This window comes from Chiloscyllium punctatum, chromosome 6 (assembly GCF_047496795.1).
Source record: "Chiloscyllium punctatum isolate Juve2018m chromosome 6, sChiPun1.3, whole genome shotgun sequence".
NCBI classification, from domain to species: domain Eukaryota; kingdom Metazoa; phylum Chordata; class Chondrichthyes; order Orectolobiformes; family Hemiscylliidae; genus Chiloscyllium; species Chiloscyllium punctatum.
This window is the reverse complement of record NC_092744.1, coordinates 38,268,687-38,292,948: the sequence shown is the minus strand read 5'-3', so window position 1 is coordinate 38,292,948 and position 24,262 is coordinate 38,268,687. Positions and strand designations below refer to the sequence as shown.

The following is a 24,262-nucleotide window of genomic DNA, read 5'->3' as shown; positions in this document are numbered from 1 at the left end:
AGTGTAAACAAATGTATGCAACCTGAAAAGATTCAGCTTGGACTCATTGAGCTGGAGTCCAGGCTTCAGACACAGCAACACATTTTAAGAGGGGATTAAGGTTACCTGGACACTTTTTTCCAGGAGATGGTCAAACCTTAAGGCTAGTAAGATCAGAGAAGTCTGTTGACTTTGTATGAAGTGTTTGCTGACTCTGGATGAGCAAAGGAACTGCAAGGTGTATTATAGGACTGATTATGGCACTAGGTAAAGGATACTGTTCAAGTGGAGGGATCAAAGAGGAATGTGGTAGTGAAAGGAGATAGTAAAGGGCATATATATTATTCTGAGCTGAAAATGTGTTGCTGGAAAAGTGCAGCAGGTCAGGCAGCATCCAAGGAACAGGAGAATTGATGTTTTGGGCATAAGCCCTTCTTCAGGAATGAGGAAAGTATGTCCAGCAGGCTAAGATAAAAGGTAGGGAGGAGGGACTTGGGGGAGGGGCATTGGAAATGCGATAGGTGGAAGGAGGTCAAGGTGAGGGTGATAGGCCCGAGTGGGTGGGGGCGGAGAGGTCAGGAAGAAGATTGCAGGTTAGGAAGGCAGTGCTGAGTTCGAGGGATTTGACTGAGACAAGGTGGGGGGAGAGGAAATGAGGAAACTGGAGAAATCTGAGTTCATCCCTTGTGGTTGGAGGGTTCCTAGGCGGAAGATGAGGCGCTCTTCCTCCAACCGTTGTGTTGCTATGGTCTGGCAATGGAGGAGTCCAAGGACCTGCATGTCCTTGGTGAAGTGGGAGGGGGAGTTGAAGTGTTGAGAACCCTCCAACCACAAGGGCGACGGTTGGAGGAAGAGCGCCTCATCTTCCGCCTAGGAACCCTCCAACCATAAGGGATGAACTCAGATTTCTCCAGTTTCCTCATTTCCCCTCCCCCCACCTTGTCTCAGTCAAACCCCTCAAACTCAGCACTGCCTTCCTAACTTGCAATCTTCTTCCTGACCTCTCCGCCCCCACCCCACTCCGGCCTATCACCCTCACCTTGACCTCCTTCCACCTATCGCATTTCCAACGCCTTTCGCCTAAGTCCCTCTTCCCTACCTTTTATCTTAGCCTGCTGGACATACTTTCCTCATTCCTGAAGAAGGGCTTATGCCCGAAACGTCGATTCTCCTGTTCCTTGGATGCTGCCTGACCTGCTGCGCTTTTCCAGCAACACATTTTCAGCTCTGATCTCCAGCATCTGCAGTCCTCACTTTCTCCTCATATTATTATGTGCAGCAAATATTTAGGAGTTGTGAAATTTTATTTCCCAGCCAAGTGCCAGGTTCGGTATATCTGCTTCGAAAGGAGATAGCTAAAGTGATAGTGGAGGCATTAGAGGTGATCTTTCAGGAACTGCTAGAGTCAGGGAGGGTCCTAGAGGACTGGAAAATGGCTGATGTGACACTCCTGTTTAAAAAGGGAGTAAGGCAAAAGATGGAAAATTACAGGCTGATTAGCCTAACCTTGGTTATGGGTAAGATTTTGGAGTCCATTGCAAGGGATGAGATTTCTGAATACTTGGAGGTTTATGGTAAAATAGGGCAAAGTCAACATGGTTGTATGAAGGGGAGGTCATGCCTAATGAATCTGTTAGAATTCTTGAAGGAAGTAACGAGCAGGTTAGACCAAGGAGAACCAATAGATGTTATCTACCTGAACTTAAAGAAGGCCTTTGATATGGTGCAACACAGGAGGTTACTGATTAACATAAGGGCCCATGGTATTAGAGGCAAGGTGCTAGCATGGATAGAGGATTGGCTGTCTGGCAGAACACAGAGAGTGGGGATAACAAAAGGGACTTTCTCAGGATGGAAGTGGGTGACAAGTAGTGATCTGCAAGGGTCAGCTTTGGGACCACAACTTTTCACTTTATACATTAATGATCTAAATGAAGGAACTGAGGGCAATCTGGTGATGTTTGAAGATGATACAAAGATAGGTAGAGAGAGACAGGTAGTATTGAAGAAACAGAGAGGCTGCAGAAGGAATTGGGACAGGTTAGGAGAGTGGACAAAGAAGTGGCAGATGGAGTACAATGTGGGAAAGTATGAGGTCATGCACTTTGGAAAGAAGAATAGAAGCATAAACTATTTTCTAAATGGGGAGAAAATTCATAAATCTGAAGTGCAAAGAGACTTGGCAGTCTCTTGGCAGTCCAGGATTCTCTCAAACTAAATTTATAGGTTTAATCAGTAGTTAGGAAGGCAAATACAGTGTTGGCATTTAGTTTGAAAGGAATTAAATACAAAAGCCAGGATATACTTCTGAGGCTCTATAAGGCTCTCATTAGACCACATTTGGAGTATTGTGCATGGTTTTGGGCCCCATATCTCAGGAAGGATGTGCTGGCCCTAAAGCGTGTTCAGAGGAGATTCACAAAAATGATTCCAGAAATGAAAAGCTAACTGTATGAGGAATGTTTGAGGACTCTGGGTCTATACTTGATGGGGTTTAGAAGGATTGGGGGAGTGGGGGGGGGGGGGGGGGGGGTAGTGGAGGAGTGGAGGGGAGTGAATCTAATCCAAGTTTATTGAATACTGAATGGCCTGGACAGAGTGGATGATGGGAAGATGTTTCTATTGGTAGGAGAGACTAGGACCTGAGGACACAGCCTTAGAGTAAAGGAAAGACCCCTTAGAACAGAGGTAAGGAGAAACTTCTTCAGCCAGAAAGTGGTGAATCTGTGGAATTCATTGCCACAGAAGTCTGTGGAGACCAGGTCATTGAGTATAATTAAGTTGGAGGTAGATTCTTGATTGTCAAGGGGATCAAGGGTGATAGGGAGAAAGCAGGAGAATGGGGTTGAGAAACTTAACAGCCATGATCGAATGGTGGATGAGACTCAACAGGCTGAATGGCCTAATTTCTGCTCCTATGTCTAATGGTCTTACCTCCTTAAAGCTGGAGATGAACTTCGAGTCAGAGGATCCAGTTGTCATAATCCACGTAGAATCCACAATATTTGTAATTATGATCCCAGCTAACAGAAATATTGGACAAGTCCACATCCCAAAGTGAAACTTGGCTTGATAATTGTGTTTTCATTTTACAATTTGATTGCCATAGTGGTCAGTTGTTGAGCACATTCACACAAATCTGCTAATGTCCTTTTAACAAAGCAAAAGTTTATAACACAAATAAACAAAAATAAAGTGCCATATGTAAGACAATTTTGAAATACCTCATCATAAATAGCAAAACAATGTTGACTTTTTTCCATGCGATATCCTTTTATGGACACTCAACCATAGTAAAGTATCATCCTACTTAACTTTTCAATTTCATTCTCAATTGATGCCATAAAGTCAGAGAGGTGTACAGCATGGAAACAGACCCTTTGGTCCAACCCGTCCATGCTGACCAGATATCCCAACCTAATCTAGTCCCATTTGCTAGCACTTGGCCCATATCCCTCCAAACCCTTCCTATTCATGTACCCTTCCAGATGCCTTTTAAATGCTGTAATTGTACCAGCCTCCCACCACTTCCTCTGGCAGCTCATTCCATACATGCACCACATTCTGCATGAAAAAGTTGCCCCTTAGGTCCCTTTTAAATCGTTCCCCTCTCACCCAAAACCTATGTCCTCTAGTTCTGGACTCTCCCACCACAGGGAAAAGACATTGTCTATTTATCCTATCAATGCCCCTCATGATTTTATAAACCTCTATACGGTCACCCCTTATCTTCTGACGCTCCAGGAGAAACAGCCCCAGCCTATTCAGCTTCTCCCTATAGCTCAAATCCTCCAACCCTGGCAACATTCTTGTAAATCTTTTTTGTATCCTTTCAAGTTTCACAACGTCTTTCCGATAGGAAGGAGACCGAACAGCAAGCAATATTCCAAAAGTGGCCTAACTAATGTCCTGTACAGCCACAACGTGATCTCCCAACTCCTATACTCAGTACTCTGTCCATTAGAGGAAAGTATACCAAATGCCTTTTTCACTATCCTATCTACCTGTGACTCCATTTTCGAAGAGCTATGAACCTGCACTCCAAGGTAACTTTGATCTGCAACACTCCCTTGGACCTTACCATTAGGTGTATATGTCCTGCTCTGATTTGCTTTTCCTAAATACAGCACCTCATATTTACCTAAATTAAACTCCATTTGCCGCTCCTCAGCCCATTGGCCCATCTGATCAAGATCCTCTACTTGGAGGTAACCTTCTTCGCTGTCCACCAACACCTCCAATTTTGGTGTCATCTGCAATCTTATTAACTATACCTGCTATGTTCACACCCAGATTATTTACGTAAATGATGAAAAGTAGTGGACCCAGCACTGATCCTTGTGCCACTCCACTGGTCACAGGCCTCCAGTCTGAAAAGTAACCCTCCACCACCACCCTCTGTATTCTACTTTTGAGCCAGTTCTATATCCAAATGGCGAGTTCTCCCTGTATTCCATAATGTCTAATCTTCCTAAACAGTTTCCCATGGGGAACCTTGTCGAACACCTTACTGAAGTCCATATAGATCACATCTCCCACTCTGCCCTCATCAATCCTCTTTGTTATTTCTTCAAATAACTCAATCAAGTTCCCATGATTTTCCATGCACAAAGCCATGTTGACTATCCCGAATGAGTCCTTGCCTTTCCAAATTCATGTACATCCTATCCCTCAGGATTCCCTCCAACAACGTGCCCATGAACAACATCAGGCTCACTGGTCTAAAGTTCCCTGGCTTGTCCTTACCACCCTTCTTAAACAGTGGCACCACATTAGCCAACCTCCAGCCAACTTCCCTAGCTTCCCACAGAGTTCGAGGCCCCACTTGATCAGGTCCTGGGGATTTATCGATTTTTAACTGTTTTAAGACATCCAGCACCACCTCCTCTGTAATACAGACATTTTTCAAGATGTCACCATCTATTTCCCCACATTTTATATTTTCCATGTCCTTCTTCACAGTAAGCATTGATGCAACATGCTTATTTTGCATCTTCCTCATAGGCTTCACACATAGGCTGCCTTGCTGATCTTTGAGGGGCCCTATTCTCTCCGTAGTTACCCTTTTGTCCTTAATGTATTTGTAAAAACCCTGTGCATTCTCCTTATCCCTACTAGCCAAAGTTATCTCATGTCCCCTTTTGCCCTCCATCATTTCCCTCTTAACTATACTCCTACTGCCTTTATTCTCTTCTGATGATTCCCTTGATCTCTCATGTCTATACCTGACCTATACTTCCTTCTTTTTCTTAACCAACACCTCAATTTCTCTCGTCATCCAGCATTCCCTACACATACCAGCTTTTCCTTTCACCCTAATAGGAGTACACTGTCTCTAGACTCTCGTTATCTCATTTCTGAAGACTTCACTTTTTCCAGCAGTGAGCAGCTGCCCCCAATCAGCTTTTGAAAGTTCTTGCCTAATACCATCAAAATTAGCTTTCCTCCAATTTAGAATTTCAACTTTTAGATACTGTCTGTCCTATTCCATCACTATTTAAAAACTAATAGAATTATGGTCGCTGGCGCCAAAGTGTTTCCCCACTGACACCTCAGTCACCTGCCCTGCCTTATTTCCCGAGAGTAGGTCAAGTTTTGCACCTTCTCGAGGAAAGGCTGGTATGTGTAGGGAATGCTGGATGACTAGAGAAATTGAGGTGTTGGTTAAGAAAAAGAAGGAAGACTAGGTCAGGTATAGACATGAGAGGTCAAGAGAATCATCAGAAGGGAATAAAGGCAGTAGGAGTATAGTTAAGAGGGAAATGATGGAGGGCAAAAGGGGACATGAGATAACTTTGGCAAGTAGGGTTAAGGAGAATCCAAAGGGTTTTTACAAATACATTAAGAACAAAAGGGTAACTACGGAGAGAATAGGGCCCCTCAAAGATCAGCAAGGCAGCCTATGTGTGAAGCCGCAGGATATGAGGAAGATGCAACAGGTACATCCATATAGAGTCATAGAGATGTACAGCATGGAAACAGACCCTTCGGTCCAACCTGTCCATGCCGGCCAGATATCCCAACCAAATCTAGTCTCACATGCCAGCACCCGGCCCGTATCCCTCCAAACCCTTCCTATTCATATACATATCCAAATGCCTCTTAAATGTTGCAATTGTACCATCCTCCACCACATCCTCTGGCAGCTCATTCCATACATTTACCACCATCTGCGTGAAAAGGTTGCCCCTTAGGTCTCTTTTATATCTTTCCCCTCTCACCCTAAACCTATGCCCTCTAGTTCTGGACTCCCCGACCCCAGGGAAAAGACTTTGTCTATTTATCCTATCCATGCCCCTCATAATTTTGTAAACCTCTATAAGGTCACCCCTCAGCCCCTGACGCTCCAGGGAAAACAGCCCCAGCCTGTTCAGCTTCTACCTGTAGCTCAAATCCTCCAACCCTGGCAACATCCTTGTAAATCTTTTCTGAACCCTTTCAAGTTTCACAACATCTCTCCAATAGGAAGGAGACCAGAATTGCACGCAATATTCCAACAGTGACCTGACCAATGTCCTGTACAGCCGCAACATGACCTCCCAACTCCTGTACTCAATACTCTGACCAATAAAGGAAAGCATACCAAACGCCACCTTCACTATCCTATCTATCTGTGACTCCACTTTCAAGGAGCTATGAACCAGCATTCCAAGGTCTCTTTGTTCAGCAACACTTCCTAGGAACTTACCATTAAGTGTATAAGTCCTGCTAAGATTTGCTTTCCCAAAATGCAGCACCTTGCATTTATCTGAATTAAACTCTGTCTGCCACTTCTCAGCCCATTGGCCCATCTGGTCCAGATCCTGTAGTAATCTGAGGTAACCCTCTTCACTGTCCACTACACATCCAATTTTGGTGTCATCTGCAAACTTACTAACTGTACCTCTTATGCTCGCATCCAAATCATTTATGTAAATGACAAAAAATAGAGTGCCCAGCACTGATCCTTGTGGCACTCCACTGGTCACAGGCCTCCAGTCTGATAAACAATCCTCCACCACCACCCTCTGTCTTCTACCTTTGAGCCAGTTCTGTATCCAAATGGCTAGTTCTCCCTGTATTCCATGACCTCTAACCTTGCAAATCAGTCTCCCATGGGGAACCTTGTCAAATGCCTTACTGAAGTCCATACAGATCAGATCTACTGCTCTGCCTTCATCAATCTTTGTTACTTCTTCAAAAAACTCAATCAAGTTTGTGAGACATGATTTCCCATGCACAAAGCCATGTTGACTATCCCTAATCATTCCTTGCCTTTCCAAATACATGTACATCCTGTCCCTCAGGATTCCCTCCAACAACTTGCCCACCACTGAGGTCAAGCTCACTGATCTATAGTTCCCTGGCTTGTCTTTACCGCCCTTCTTAAACAGTGGCACCACGTTTGCCAATCTCCAGTCATCCGGCACCTCACCTGTGACTATCGATGATACAAATATCTCAGCAAAAGGCCTATCAATCACTTCTCTAGCTTCCCACAGAGTTCTGAATCAGAAAATGTTTGTGTACACACTTAACAAATTCCTCTCCATCTAAACCCTTAACATATTTTCTTTTGGACTTCCTGCACAATAACCAGATGTGACTTTTTAATCCTTGTCCCTCCCTGCAACATGCAAACACAGTTTGATTCACTGATTTTCCCTGAAGTCCCACAGGCCTTTCTTCCTGTATGTCTTAAAACTTCAGCTTTATAAACAGTTTCTAAGTTAACTCACCATGTAGCTTATCTTTAGTGATATGCTTTCTTTGAAAGGCTAATTTGAACCTCCTGTTAATGAAGTCTTTTTATTCAAAAATAAACAATTCCCTTTACAGAACTAGAATTAAAAAATGTTATTTCTCTCTTCTTCAGAATCCACATCATAATATTTTACAAAACTTTATCATAGTAGAACCAGGAATAATGAGCTGTTAAGAAACATTTAGGTGTCCAGATCAAGTTGCTGAATATTAAACTTAATGATATTGGCATATCCAATTTGTATATCCTCAAGCAGATTAGAAAATTAATCCTGTGGCTCAGAGTAGTGAGGGAAGAAGAGCTTTTGTTTATGGGACTCTACATAATTACAAAAATGAGCTACTTGTTTGGAATGAGCTCCACTTGAACCATACTGGAACTGTGCCATTCATATAATTAGGGCTGTGGATGGGGCTTTGAACAAATCGATGCGTGGCGATGTAGAAATTCAAAAAGAGGTTCAGGCATCGGAATAGTATAGCAGTACAGGTAAAATCATGCAGAAAGGAACACAGTTAACAAAAATAGTAAATTAGTCAATAAGATCATTTCAGTGAATTGCATTTTAAAAATCATGGAAGTAACTCTTTTCTGACTGCACAAAGCATTTGCGGTAAAATAGATGAGCTGCAAATGATTTGGATTTAATTGCCATTACAGAGATGAAGTTACAAAGTGGTCATAGTTGGAAAATAAATATACCATTGTGCACGATATTTTGCAATAACAACTAGAATGGTAGCCTTAATAGTAAAGGATACCATAAAGACATTAGTGAGAAAGATCTGCCCTCAAAAGATCATGAAATAGAATCAGTAGGGGTGGAAATTAGAGATGGTATCAGCAAATACTGGGAGGAGTAAATTATCAGGTCGTTATACAGTGGGATTGAGAACTAAACAAGAAGTAATTGGAGTGTACAACAAAGGCACGAACAATAAAATTGGCAAGGGTGGTCTAGTAGAAAGTGACTTTAACTGTTATTGTGTTAGTTTCTTGGAGCAATATGTTGTATAAAGAGACCACAAGGTTTGGTGGCAAACAGTGTTCATTTAATTTTAACTGGAAGTCAGTGCTGCGATCTGCGTTGGCATGCCCATCACCATTCACAGAATGCTGGAGCAGCTGCATAGCTCAGAGGGAACATTGGTCGTAAAGGAATGTTGTGAAACATTGAAAGAAAGATTCAGCTGAAGTACATTTCCATTTTTTAAAAAAAGCTTAGCACCAAAAAACCCATCTGTGTTTCCCTCAGGAAGTGAGTGATAATATTTGATTAAAAGGAAAGCTTTACAGTGTTGCAAACAAAGACTAGAAGCAAGTCTGAGGATTGGAAAGATTTTAGAAATAAGCAAAGGCTCAGCAAAATGTTGATGATAAAGGAAGAAAATAGAATGAGATTCGATGAGTCAGAATTTTAATAACAGATAGTAATAATTTTTGCATGTATGTGAAAAGGAAGACACTCATTAAAGTAAACACTGGTCCATTAGAAGCAGAGACAGGAAATATTATCATGGAAAATGAGGAAATGACTGAGGCATTGAAAAAATATTTTGCATCTATCTTCAGTTAAAGGCATAAGTTTTATACCAGAAATAAGTCATAACCTGAGGCCAAAAAGAATGAGTAAATCAAGAAAACTAATATGAATAGAAAAAAGTATTGGAGAAAATTCAGGGACGAGAATCCCAACAGTTCCCCAGGAGCAGATAGCCTATGTCCTGTGATACTAAAAGCAATGACTGCACAGAGATCATCAATACTCTAGTGATTATTTTTAAAATGTATTAAATTCAGGAGTAGGTCAATCAGCATAGGAGTTAACAAATGTTCTACTGGGTTTGAGAAAGAGAATCGAGGGAAAACTGAACAACCAGGCAACTTAGCTTATCATCATCTTGACCTGAAACTCAATTGGACTTTCCATTTAAATATGGTGGTTGTAATAGCAGGTCTGAGATGAGGTATACTGTGGCTAGTAATTCACCTACTTACTACCCAAAGCCTGTCCACCATCTACAAAGCACTAGCCAGGGATGTGATAGAATACTCCCCACTTCCCTGGATGGGTGCAAGTCCTGTAACACTCAAGAAGCTTGACATCCTGGACAAAACAGCCCACCTGATAGGCACTGCATCCACTGCCTCCATCCCTGACACCCAGTAGCAGCAGTGTGTATTATCCACTGCAGAAATTCACCTATGATAACCCTTTCCAAACCCACAACCACTTCTTTCTTAAAAAACAAGGGCAGCAGATACATGGGAATACCACCGCTTGCAATTTCAGTTCCAAGCAACTCACCATCTTGACTTGGAAATATATCAATATTCTTTCATTGTCAGCATCATGGAATTCCCTTCCTCAAGGCATTGCGGTTCAACCTACAGCATATGAATCTCAGCAGTTCAAGAAGGCAACTCACCACCACCTTCTCAAGGGGAAGTGAGAGTGGGCAATAATTGCTGGCCCAGTCAGTGATGTCCAATGAATGAACAAAAGAAGTCATTGTGTAAATGTTGAAATCTATTATTAAGGAAATATTGACATTAAATTTAGAAAATCATAGTAATGATTAGATCAAGTCAACAGGTCTACTAAAGAGAGAGACTGACTGAAATGTTTATTAGAGTTCTCAGAAAATGCAACTAATAAAGGTGAAAGGGAATTGGTTGATGTAGTATTCTTGGATTCCAAAAGACATTCAATAAAGTGCTACACAAAAGTTAACCAACAAGATGAGGGCTTATGACATTGTGGCTGATTATTTAGCATAGATAGATTGTTAGTTAATGAATAAAAGGCTGAGATAGATCAGAAATTGAAATTTTCAAGTTGGAAGTCATTGAATAATAGAGTGCTACATGGGTTTGTGATGAATGTGCAAGTATTTACAATCTTTTAATAACTTGGATGAAGAAACAGTTCTGCATCTACATTTGCTGAAGATACAAAGCTAGGTGGTAAGTTAAGCTGTTGGAGATCATAGGCTCCAACAGGTCTAGACAGGTTAAGTGAATGTGCAGTCAGGGAGTTGGCATAATGTAATGTAAGGAAGTGTGAAGTTATTCACTTTGATAGTAAGAATAGACAAACAAAATTATTGTTTAAAAAGGTACAAAACTTGTAAACTTTGATGACCGAAGACACTTAGGTGTAGTAAAACAATGAATGCAGAAAGGTAGCATGCAGGTGCAGCAAGCAATTAGGAATGAAATTGGCCTTCATTGCAAGCTGGCGGGAGTCCAAGAATAATGAAGTTTTGCTAAAATTGTACAGGGTTTTAGCGAGACCATGATTAGATTTTTGTGTGCGGTTTTGATCTCCATATTTCCAAAAGGATATTTTTGCATTGAAGGTAATACTGTACAATGAAGATTCACAAAATTAGTCTGTGGGAGGAGGGAAATAATATATATAAATAAATATGTTTTAAATATATATATATATAAATATATAAATTATGTTTTTATATATATATAAGGGCCTATATTCTCTGGAGTTTCAAAGAATGAGAGGCAATCTCATTGAGACAAACAAGATGCTGAAAGGGCTTGATAGACTGGATGCTGAGAGATTGTTTGGGGAACCCAAACCCAGAGAGCGCAATCTTAGGATAAGCGCTTAATCATTTAGGACTGAGAGGAGGAGAAGTCACTTGAAGGGTTATGAATCTATGGAATTTTTATCTCATCATAGGGTTTTAATTGCTCCACTATTTAAATACATCCAAGATTAGGATAGTCAAATTTTGTTCTCTGTCAGGGAATTGAGCAATACTGAGAACAGGCTGGAAGGTGAAGTTGAATCCCAAGATCTGCCACGATAGTACTGAATAGTTGAACTAGCTTTGTGGCACGTGGACTACAGCAGTTCAAGAAGGCAGCTCATCGTCACCTTCTCAGGGGCAGCTAGGGATTAGCAATAAATGCTGGCTAGCCAGTGGCATTCGTGCCTCACAAATGCATAAAAAAAGGACTGCACCTCATATTTCCTGTACTCATGAGTGCTCAGTACTGAAGTTGAGGATAATCACAAATCACAAAGTGGTGCACTGTACCAAACTCTGTGTTTTATCTTTGAACTTTATGATTCTTTACTTAGATACTGGACAGGCATAAATATCTATTGTGTGGAGTATAAAGGCACAAAGTCGGTTTATGGGACCTGACAGTGTTGCTGAGTCTCAGTAGAACATCTTTGTGTAAAATGCAGAAATAAAGTTATGTTCAACCTCCATTTTTTTGATACACTGGCTTTAAACTGTCAGTTAAAAATTGTGTCCTGTGTGACATGGGTGTCCAAGGTTCTAAGGAATCAGCAGTGAGTGGTTATTGATTTGAGGGATGGAGTAAGTTCATGCATTCTGCAGTTCCAAATTTATTTCCAAAAGAACACTTTTGGGTTTTTTCATGCTTACAATTTCCTGGAGGCATCCAAATTTAACCAAATTTTTTGGTTTTATTTGTTTGTTATGCTTTGAATTATTAGTAGTGCAGATGGGTTTGTCCAATGAGACATGAGTGGGTGAAGGAAAGTGGAGACAACCAATCGAGGGAGAGAGTCACAAGTGAACCTCTTACTGCAGTTCAAAATTGCTTTGGTTAAGCTTCATGACCAGGAAAGGTAGAGAAGTGAATTGCATAATTCTTTTTCTTAATCAGAGATCTGGAATTTGTGGCCATTAAGTAGATACATTTCAGCAGAGCAAGTGACAGAGGAAAAATGTGGCCTTGAGTGCAGGGAGAGTTAGAGGAAAGATAATTCACATCAGAAAGTACCATAGGAAATTGGTTCCTGCCGTACATTGATCCGATTATTCTAAGTATAATATTACTTACATAATCCATTTTTAACTCTAATCTTTTTATTGGCTTACTAACATACCTCTTAGTACAGCATTTCTTGTACTTTTGTTTTGCAACTTTAACGATGAGTTTACATTACACAACACCTTTGAATTTCTTTTTCTGGCCTTCTTACAGTTAACACAAAGTTGACGATTTTATTATTGGTCATTTCAAAAATATGTTCCTGAGATTCATTAGTGATTCATTAATGTTATAGAGTCAGAAATTTATACAGCACAGAAACAGATCCTTTGGTCGATCTCATCTTTGCCGACCAGATATCCTAAATGAATTTAGTCCCATTTGCCAGCACTTGACCTATATTCCTCTAATCCCTTCCTATTCATGTATCAATCCAGATGCCTTTTAAGCATTATAATTGTACCAGCCTCCACCACCACTTCTGGCAGATCATTCCACACATGCAACACCTTCTGCATGAAAAAGTTACTCCTTAGGTCCTTGTTAAATCTTTCCCCTCTCACCTTAAACCTATGCCCTCTTGTTATGGACTCCCCCACCCCAGGGAAAAGACCTTGTCTATTTATCCTGTACATGCCCCTCATGATTTTATAAATTTCTATGAGGTCACCCCTCAGCCTCCAACACTCCAGGGAAAACAACCCCAGCCTATTCACCCTCTCCCTGTAGCTCAAAGCCTGGCAATATCATAGTAAGTGTTTTCTGAACCCTTTCAAGTTTCACAATATCCTTTCTATAGCAGGGAGACCCAAATTGAATACAGTATTCCAAGAGTGGCCTAACTAATGTCCTGTACAGCCTCAACATGACCTCCCAACTCCTATACTTAATGCACTGACTAATAAAGGTAATCATACCAAACGCCTTCTTCATTACCCTGTCTACCTGCAATTCACTTTGAAGGAATACAAATCTGCACTCCAAGGTCTCTTTGTTCAGCAGTATCCCCAGGACCTTACCATTAAGTATTGAAGTCCTGCCCTGATTTGCCTTTGCAGCACCTCACATTCATCTAGGTTAAACTCCTCGGCCTATTAGCCCATCTGATTGAGGTCCTGTATACTGAGGTAATCTTCTTGGCTGTCAACAAATGTCCAATTTTGGTGTCATCTGCATACTTATTAACTGTACCTCCTATGTTCACATTCAAATATTGATAACAATAGAATTGTCAATCCGTAATTATTTGAAGGGAAGATATGAAATTGTAACTAAAAGTTGAATCTATAAGTGATAGCATGTTATAGTCCATGAATGCTCACTTTTGTAAAGTGCATTCCTGAAATAGGACAGGAGCACATGCAATGGAATTTTACTTTCTTGTGACTTCAAGCATTCTTTCCTTGGCTACATAAAAAAACCAAGGCACTCCTCAGGGACACAATCACCTACATGCAGGATGGAGGGTGGACACCTGCCTCATCAACCTGGACCAGGAAAAAGCCTTTGGCAGGATATCGCACACGTACATGAGAGATGTGCTCTCCAAAATGGGCTTTGGGAGGGAATCTGCAATTGGATCCGACTGCTGTACACCAACATTGTTAGTGCAGTCTCAATCAATGGGTGGGACCCAGATAACTTTCCGGTCAGATCTGGAGTCAGGCAAGGCTGCCCTCTCTCTCCTGCCTTGTTTGTGTGCTGCATAGAACCATTTGCCGAGTCCATCAGGAAGGATGCGAGCCTGAGAGGGGTGACTATTCCTGGCAGCGGGAGCCTACAGGTTAAGGCCTCCTTGTACATGAATGACATCATCATTTTCTGCTCGAATCCACGGTATGTATGCAGAGTCATGTGCATCAGTGACCAGTTTGAACAGGCCTCGGGGGCCAAGGTAGAGCGAGGCCATGCTCTTTGGAACTGGGCGACCAATCCCCTGTCCCCTTCACCGTCAGGACTGACCACCTGAAGGTGCTGGCTATTTGGTTTGGAGGGGTTGGAGCGTGCGCCAACTCTTGGGAGGAGCGTATCAGTAAAGTAAGGCAGAAATTGGGCAAATGGGAGCAATGGTTGCTCTCCATCGTGGGAAAAAAAACCTGATCATCAGGTGTGAGGTGCTCTCAGTGTTGTTTTATGTGGCACAGGTCTGGCTATTCCCTGAACCTGTACCGCTGCAGTCACCCAGGCCATCTTTCACTTCATGTGAAGATCAAAGAAAGACCGGGTCCGAAGGGACATAATGGATAAAGATCTGGGCAAAGGGGGAATAAATACACTTAATGCCACCCTCACCCTGATGGCCACCTTTGTGTGTGGCTGCATCAGGCTGCGCATGGATCCCTGGTATGCAAACACCAAGTGTCACTACATACTGAGGTTCTATCTGTCCCCGGTGTTGTGAAGGATGGGCCTGGCCTCACTGACGCGGAACGCTCCAAGTAGTTGGACCGTTCTGTATCACCTGTCCTTCGTGGAGAAATTTATGAAAATTACCTTTGACCACAAGTCCATCAGGAAGTGGTCAGCACGTAGTGTCCTCGAGACCCTTCGGGAAAAGGAGAGGGCAGAGCCTGTTGAGCAGTTCCCTATGCAAAGGAAGTTGGGAGAGGAATGCAGTGGTGTTTGTCAAGTTTCATCCTGAGCAGCTACCGTGATGCAGGACTCCATGCTGTACGGTCTGTTCCGTAGAGACACTGAGACGAACATCATCTGTACTTGCAGGGCCATCAACTCGGTGAAAGACACTCTTTGGTCTGCCCGAAACCTGGTGGTCTTCCAGCTGTAGGAGTTGACCCTGACTGAGTGTTGCAGACTGGCACCTTCCAAGGTCCAGGACTGCGTGTTGAGGGATGCGCTGAAGCTTAGGGCAGCTGCCGCCAAGGTGCAGTGGGGAAAGACCACCGTGTACAGTCTGCCTGCCAAAGAAAAACAGGGGGTGGGGGGCACTCAGTAATTGGGCTCCGCTGACGCCTCAACTAAACACCTGGATGGTTAACATGCAGACTTGTATATACAAATGAGTCAGTCTGATCTCTGTATGTAAATGTATACAATATATACATATCAATGGCATCACAAGCTGTACGGATACCAAAGGATTTTTATGAATAAAGTATATTTTTGAAATTAAAAAAAAACAAGGCAGCACATCCTATTTTTCTTTTCCTCCCATGTCCAAGAATGGTTTTAATTATTAATATTAAATATTTTGTTAAGTGCTTTCCACTTTGATTATTTATTGTAATAGGTGCAAATTACTTCTGTGATAGCATGTTTATCAACTTTGTTTTAAATATTGAAAATAGTGCTTAGTTAATGTCCAATGAAAAAAAATTAGAATTGCGTTACATACACAGTCTGAACCTTTAAACAGGATTCTTCCAAATATGGGTTTTGATTCTGATTTGCAGCATTTTGAATAGTTTTGATTGTTATACCTCATTTGAATTTTAGCTGTATGGTAACTGGCCATTTGCAGTATTTCCGACATCCACTGGCAGCTTGCCAATTTGTATGGCAGGGTAGTCCGTTTTTGGAAAGTCATCTTCCACCCATAGTCAGACTAAAACAGTTCGTTTAGCAATTACACAAACTTCACATAGAACAAATGCTATTCCAGAGTATTCAGTTACCAAGGGTTTTAAGAAACAATGTTAAGCAGGTCATAGAGTCATAGAGATGTACAGCATGGAAACAGACCCTTCGATCCAACCCGTCCATGCCAACCAGATATCCCAACCCAATCTAGTCCCACCTGCCAGCACCCGGCCCATATCCCTTCAAACTCTTCCTATTCATATACCCATCCAAATGCCTCTTAAATGTTGCAATTGTACCAGCCTCCACCACATCCTCTGGCAGCTCATTCCATACACCTACCACCCTCTGCATGAAAACGTTGCCCCTTAGGTCTCTTTTATATCTTTCCCCTCTCACCAACCCCAGGGAAAAGACTTTGCCTATTATCCTATCCATGCCCTTCATAATTTTGTAAACCTCTATAAGGTCATCTCTCAGTCTCCAACACTTCAGGGAAAACAGCCCCAGCCTGTTCAGCCTCTTCCTGTAGCTCAGATCCTCCAACCCTGGCAACATCCTTGTGAATCTTTTCTGAACCCTTTCAAGCTTCACAACATCTTTCTGATAGGAAGGAGACCAGAATTGCACGCAATGTTCCAACAGTGGCCTAACCAATGTCCTGTACAGCCGCAACATGACCTCCCAACTCCTGTATTCAATACTCTGACCAATAAAGGAAAGCATACCAAATGCCTTCTTCACTATCCTATCTATCTGCGACTCCACTTTCAAGGAGCTATGAACCAGCATTCCAAGGTCTCTTTGTTCAGCAACACTCCCTAGGACCTTACCATGAAGTGTATAAGTCCTGCTAAGATTTGCTTTCCCAAAATGCAGCACCTTGCATTTATCTGAATTAAATTCCATCTGCCACTTCTCAGCCCATTGGCCCATCTGGTCCAGATCCTGTTGTAATCTGAGGTAACCATCTTCGCTGTCGACTACACCTCCAATTTTGGTGTCATCGCAAACTTACTAACTGTACCTCTTATGCTCGCATCCAAATCATTTATGTAAATGACAAAAAGTAGAGTGCCCAGCACTGATCCTTGTGGCACTCCACTGGTCACAGGCCTCCAGTCTGATAAACAATCCTCCACCACCACCCTCTGTCTTCTACCTTTGAGCCAGTTCTGTATCCAAATGGCTAGTTCTCCCTGTATTCCATGACCTCTAACCTTGCAAATCAGTCTCCCATGGGGAACCTTGTCAAACGCCTCACTGAAGTCCATACAGCTCACATCTACTGCGCTGCCCTCATCAATCTTCTTTGTTACTTCTTCAAAAAACTCAATTATGTTTGTGAGACATAATTTCCTATGCACAAAGCCATGTTGACTATCCCTAATCATTCCTTGCCTTTCCAAATACATGTACATCCTGTCACTCAGGATTCCCTCCAACAACTTGCCCACCACCGAGGTCAGACTCACTGGTCTATAGTTCCCTGGCTTGTCTTTACCGCCCTTCTTAAACAGTGGCACCACGTTTGCCAACCTTCAGTCTTCCGGCACCTCACCTGTGACTATCAATGATACAAATATCTCAGCAAGAGGCCCAGCAATCACTTCTCCAGCTTCCCACAGAGTTCTCCGGTAAACCTGATCAGGTCCTGGGAATTTTTCCACCTTTAACCGTTTCAAAACATCCAGCACTTCCTCCTCTGTAATCTGGACATTTTGCAAGATGTCACCATCTATTTCCCTACAGTCTATATCTTCCATATCCTTCTCCACAGTAAATACTGATGCAAGATATTCATTTAGTATCTCCCCCATTTTCTGTGCTCCACACAAAAGCCGCTTTGCTGATCTTTGAGGGGCCCTATTCTCTCCCAAGTTACCCTTTTGTCCTTAATATATTTGTAAAAACCCTTTGGATTCTCCTTAATTGTATTTGCCAAAGTTATATCATGTCCCCATTTTGCCCTCCTTATTTCCCTTTTAAGTACATTCCTAGTTTCTTTATACTCTATCTAATTAATCTTGCTAGTTCTTCTCTCACCAGTGGAATGCTCGTTTTTATTTTTGATTAAACTGTTCAGACATGGGTTATGACATGCCTCTGTGGCAGATGGGAATTGGACCTTTTGGCTAAGTTGTAAGCATCTGGCCATGATGGTATAAGACCCCCAAAGTTAAGTGCTCTATTGACAGAACTATCCAGGCTCTTGGAATCTTTTTATGTTTTTTTCTTTACATTCAGAAATGCTTTTAAGTACAGCTGTACAGCATTTTTCTCTCCATTAAACCTTTAGTATTACTTTTCATCTATTGTCCACCGACTTCCAGTTGTTTCCAACTAATTAATTTACATGCAAAGCCTGTTCAGGACCATGCAATAATGCTAAAGGTGAGTGAGAGAGGGAGGGGGTGTTCTTTGAATATTAATTGAATGTTTAATTATATTCAGATGATGAGCATTAATTTACCTGTGTTCAGCTTATTGGAGCAAGCTGAAACTGTGGTGAATGAGTCTTGATATGTGTGATATGTAATCTGTGTCTGTTTATAACAATGATGTTTAAAATTGGGCTCAGTTCTGTACTTCAGCACCTGATTAACAAAGTTGTAATGTGGAAGATTGTTGCATCTTTCAATGTAACATTAATAACACAATTGTAAAGTTAAAAGACGTCTGAAAAATTAAATGTATTTTAGCTCAACTTTCGCAAAGCAGCAAACATGAATAACAAAAGGGGAAAAAATCTTGCTTGTTTTTGCTAGTTTTAAAGTCCAAAGCCTACTTTCTAAGGTCCAAAAGTAACAATGTACTTTCTATATCCATCAAATCACTCGTACTAATCAAGTTCATAAAATTATCTCTTTAATGCAGACAGGCGGCTGGAATATCACAGGTCCCTGGGATAAAGACAACTTCATGGAAGTGCTAAAAGCAGTTTCTGGGACTTACAGAGCAGTTCCTTTTTTCACCGTCTATGTTAGTGCAGATTCCAAAAGTTCCAACAGCAATGTCATTCAGGTATGTAGGCTAATGTGTGAAACTATTCAAAGTTACTCGTAATGCAAAATACGTAAATTTTAAGAACAGATTGGCCAATCATTAAATGGCTGTGGAATCATCAACAGCATTAGCATTGTATTCCATCACATTTTTTTTGTAAATTAGATTCCCTAGAGCATGGAAACAGGCCCTTCAGCCCAACAAGTCCACACCGACCCTCCGAAGAGGGACCCACCCAGACCCCTTCTGCTACATGTACCCCTTAACCTCACACTACAGGCAATTTAGCATGGCCAATTCACCTAACCTGCACATTTTTGGACTGTGGGAGGAAACCCACACAGACATGGGGAGAGTGTGCAAACTCCACACAGACAGTTGCCTGAGGCGGGAATTGAACCCGGGTCTTCTAGTAGGCAGCAGTGCTAACCACTGTGAGGCAGCAGTACTAACCACTGTGCCACCGTGTATTTGTAACCTCATGACTCAGCATGTATTTTATTCTACCTTTACCATCTAGCCAATAGGTTCACCATTGATCAATGAGGAGTATAGAAAAACATGTTAGACATACCAAGAGGTATAGGTAAAAGTGGAGTCCCAAACTTCCAAAAATCATCACAAGACTTTATGCCTACTGAACCTTCGAAGCTGCATGCTATAGACAGAGTTAAACAATCCCATAGCCAATAGATCAGATCAAAGGTCTGCAGATATGCAACATCTGGTCGTAAATGGTGGTAGGGAAATAATTAATGGAAACAGAAGGCTCCATGTACACCCTTAACCTCCATTACTATGATCTCCAGAATATGTCTGCTAAAACCAGGCTGAAGGAATGGCTCAGCCCCACTGGATGAAGCTTTGGCTATGCCCTGACATTATTCCAGTTGCACCACTGAAGATTTGTTGGAAATTTTCTCACTTTGGTTTGGAATGAGTAGAGAAAGTTGGGAAAATAAGGTGAAAATGAAAAAATCAGAATCTTGGTATCAGGAAATGTTTAGCGATTTTTCTAAATGGTGACTTCGGAATCTCGCTACTGAATGGTGACTTACCTTATTTTTATTTATATTATCTAATTATTAGCCCATCATGTCTTACTAACACACCACTCCTAGTTCTCCTCCCTGAAAAAGTAGAATGTGAAAATTTCTAATTCAGAGTGGGTGCCTGACAGCAGCAGCTCACCAATTGCTTGTGACGGCCACCATCCAACTCTGCATGCAGCACATATGTTCCTGTATACTCCACAGTCAACATCCTCCTCAACCCTTCGTTCACACAAGACAGTATTAGTGAACAAAGTGAAAATGAGGACTGCAGACACTGGAGATTAGTTGAGAGTGTGGTGCTGGAAAAGCTCAGCAGTTCAGGCAGCATCTAAGAAGCAGGAGAATTGATGTTTCGGGCATAAGTCCTTCATCAGGAAGGTATTAGTGAACCACCAGCCTCTCCATATCGTCACAATTCTCACATTACTTCACCCTTTCAACATTTGAATTTAGAGCTCATGGACACTTTTGACTTGCATGCATCTATCAGGTCACTTTGCTTAGTGGAGCATGTGCATTACATGCACTTACACAGGATGAGGCTAATAGCTGTTAACTGTCTTTCTTTGCACTTGCTCACTTTGCATTTACTTGCAGGCTGCCAGCCACTGTGACGTGCACTGTTCTTTAGCACAGTGTCCCCTAGCTTGTCACAGTGGGGAGCACTGAACAATTAAGGGGATGGATGTATTGTTCTGGTATTGGGCTGTGTCACTTACACTGGCAGTGTGTACCAGCAGTTTATACAGCAAACAAACTGCATGTGCTTCAAACAAATGGCCATTGTGAAAATTCAAGGGGAGCACTCATTCGTGGCGTCAAAAGGGATTACAGTCAGTCAAGAGGTATGGTGACACTCAGTCGAGAGATGCATCTCATTCCCTTCTAGGGGGTTGACCACAGCCATTTAAGTACCTGACCTGAGCAAAGTGCAAGGATCTGTTCCTTGCAGGCTGGGTATTGGATCACAGTCAATCTTTCAAGCCAATTGAAACCAGTTCAGGGATTACAGGTGAGTCATTCAGGGTGCTGTGACAATGAATCTAGAGGCTTGGTCATGCTCAGTAGAGATTGTCCTGCTAAGTCACTCCGGGAGTTGTGCCACTGTCAGTCTCAGAATCTTGGATAATAGTAGTTATGGGATTATCAGGGTGCAGTCTGTCCACAGAATCCTATTGAATATGCAAAACTGACATCTGGGATTGGGGTTTAATGGATTAAGTTCTAAGGAAATTATGAAGGTGAAATCTCATAGAGCGTGGAAGGGGAGTCACAGCTTCAGGAAGGGAGAGTGCCACATCATGATCAATCTGAGTCATCATCTCTTTGGCCTCTTCCTGGGGACAGTGGCCAACAAGCTCACAAGAATTCACAAAGGTATGGGCCCAACAGAACTGAGGAGGCTGAAAGATCATCAAGGAAGATGAAGATAGGACGTGAACATCTTGCTTCTTAGCTTGCAAATCACTCACAAGAACATGACATTGGAGCCTTGTCATGTTGGATCAGAAGTCAACTGTGCAATAACTACACAAAATGGCTGACACTACATGCAAGATTGGAAGACTAAGTTGCTATTTATTTTGTCAAGGGCAGAGTGAAACTTCTGGAATTTGAGGCCCTTCTAGCACTGCACTGATTCAGTAATGACACCCATCTGGCTTTGATTTGCACTTCATCGGCAGGTGATTCATTTGTCCAAGAATGCATCTTAAAAACAATAACCTCAAGCAGAAAAAACCATTACATTGTCTGCACTAAGTGCCTTCTTGTCATGTTCACTAAGCAAGTGTAATCAATAAGTCCATTTAAAAGATCAACTGAATTTCTCATCAGAAATTCATTTCAAAGACACAATTTGAAAGCAATGCCTCTGAGCTGCCATATTGACACAATGAACAAGAGGTACAAGGTGCAAGAATGCCTTTTCCTCCCAAGGGGCAGTTGTTCAGGTTTGCTTACTGGCAGAATTCTACTCCCATAATATAGTGTAAAACCTTTGCTCATGCATTTAGATATGCTCATATACCTCACTCCTTTTGGAGACGTGGCAATGGCATCCTTACGGTGTTTATGTGGTACTATGTAGGAGATAACTGTGTGAAGATGCTTCATTGTGATAAATGTGAAGGCTCAGGATTTCCTTCAATAAATTATCTTCCTGACCTTCCCCCACTGATTACAAGCTCATGCATTTGACATGGACATCACCATGGCTGGCGTCCTTAAGGAGACAGCAATTATAACATTGTCAACAAGAATAGTAGTCTCCAACAAATGTGTTACATTTTCCAGAGGTTGTAGAGATAGGAGACATGACAAAAATAGTGTCAGGAGTTTTCTAGAATTGGATGTGCACTCAGAGCAAGGTGAAAGGCTCCTCTGTCTGAAGTCATGCCTGACACAAAGAAGGATGATCGCATTTTTAAAACCAAACATCTCTGCCTCAGGATATTGCTATGAGAGTCATTCTGAGCAGTGTCCTAAACATCACCATCTTTAGATGCTTCATCAATCACCTTTTTTCCTCCATGTAGGTTCAGCTTTTCACATAATTAGCAATCTGTACCTGTATGCAGAAGATCTGGACAGCATTTCGGCTTTGACAAACATTCGTACCATGTAACTAGCAGACTCTAGCCATCTGCATCTTGGAGTGTGTAACTGCCAAATGTTAATATTCAATTGTTTTACCACCATCAACACTGTGGGGTCACCATTGATATAACTGCCACACAAATACGAAGGCTAGAAGAGGAGCTTAGACACTGGATATTCTGTAATATATAACTCACCACCTGACTTTCCTGAGCCTTTTTACTTTCTACAAGGCATAAGTCAGCAATGTGATGGAATATTCTCCACTTGTTTGGATGAACTCAACACTTAAATTGCAAGATTAGAGTGTTGCTGGAAAAGCACAGCATGCCAGGTAGCATCCAAGGACCAAATCAACGTTTCAGGCAAAAGCTCTTCATCAGAAATGAAACTGGGAGCCTCGGGGGTGGAGAGATAAATGGGAGGGGGTGTGGCTGGGGCTGGGGGGAAGGTAGCTGAGAGTGCAATAGGTGGATGGAGGTGGGGGTGAAGGTGATAGGTCAGATAAAAGTGTAGAGCGGATAGTTGAGAAGGAAGATTGACAGGTGGGACAGGTCATGAGGATGGTGCTGAACTGGAAGGTTGAAACTGAGGTAAGGTGGGGGGAGGGGAAATGAGGAAACTGATAAAGTCCACATTGATGCCCTGGGGTTGAAGTATTCCGAGGCGGAAGGTGAGGTTTTCTTCCTCCAGGCGTCGGGTGGTGAGGGAGTGGTGGTGGAGGAGGCCCAGGACCTGCATGTCCTCGGCAGAGTGGGAGGGAGAGTTGAAATGTTTGGCCATGGGGCAGTAGGATTGATTGGTGTGGATGTCCTGGAGATGTTCCCCAATATAGAGGAGACCGTATCAGGAGCAATGGATACAATAAATGACATTTGTGGAAGTGCAGGTGAACTTTGATGGATATGGAAAGCTCCTTTGGGGCCTTGAACAGAGGTGAGGGGGGGAGGTGTGGGCGCAGGTTTTGCAATTCCTGTGGTGGCAGGGGAAGGTGCCAGGAAGGGAAGGTGGGTTGTTGGGGGGCATGGACCTGACCAGGCAGTCGCAGAGGGAACAGTCTTTGCGAAAAGTGGATGGGGTGGGGAGGGAAATATATCCCTGGTGATGGGGTCCGTTTGGAGGTGGCGGAAATTTTGGCTGATGATGCGGTTTATGCAGAGGTTGGTGGATTGGAAGGTAAGGACTAGAGGAAGGTTCTGTCCTTGTTGTGGTTGGAGGGATGGGGTTTGAGGACAGAGGTACGGGATGTGGATGAGATGCATTGGAGGGCATCTTCAACCGTATGGGAGGGGAAATTGCGGTCTTTAAAGAAGGAGGCCATCTGGTGTGTTCTGTGGTGGAACTGGTGCTCCTGCTCTGTATATAGAATGAGCTACTGGATTAGTGGTGCTGGAAGAGCACAGCAGTTCAGGCAGCATCCAACGAGCAGCGAAATCGACGTTTCGGGCAAAAGCCCTTCCTGATGAAGGGCTTTTGCCCGAAACGTCGATTTCGCTGCTCGTTGGATGCTGCCTGAGCTGCTGTGCTCTTCCAGCACCACTAAACCAGTATTTGGTTTTCAGCATCT

The 24,262-nt window shown here is 42.5% G+C and overlaps 1 protein-coding gene across 4 annotated transcripts in view; it reads left to right on the top strand.

The window, feature by feature from the left end:
- The window catches only part of LOC140478886 (endothelin-converting enzyme 2-like), a 192,450-nt gene that overhangs the window by 135,047 nt on the left and 33,141 nt on the right, over nt 1-24,262 (top strand). For all 4 annotated transcript variants that reach the window (XM_072572465.1, XM_072572461.1, XM_072572464.1 and 1 more), the window contains exon 6: nt 18,914-19,060. In XM_072572465.1, the coding sequence (XP_072428566.1) occupies nt 18,914-19,060 (147 nt within the window). The remainder of the gene's footprint in view (nt 1-18,913; nt 19,061-24,262) is intronic.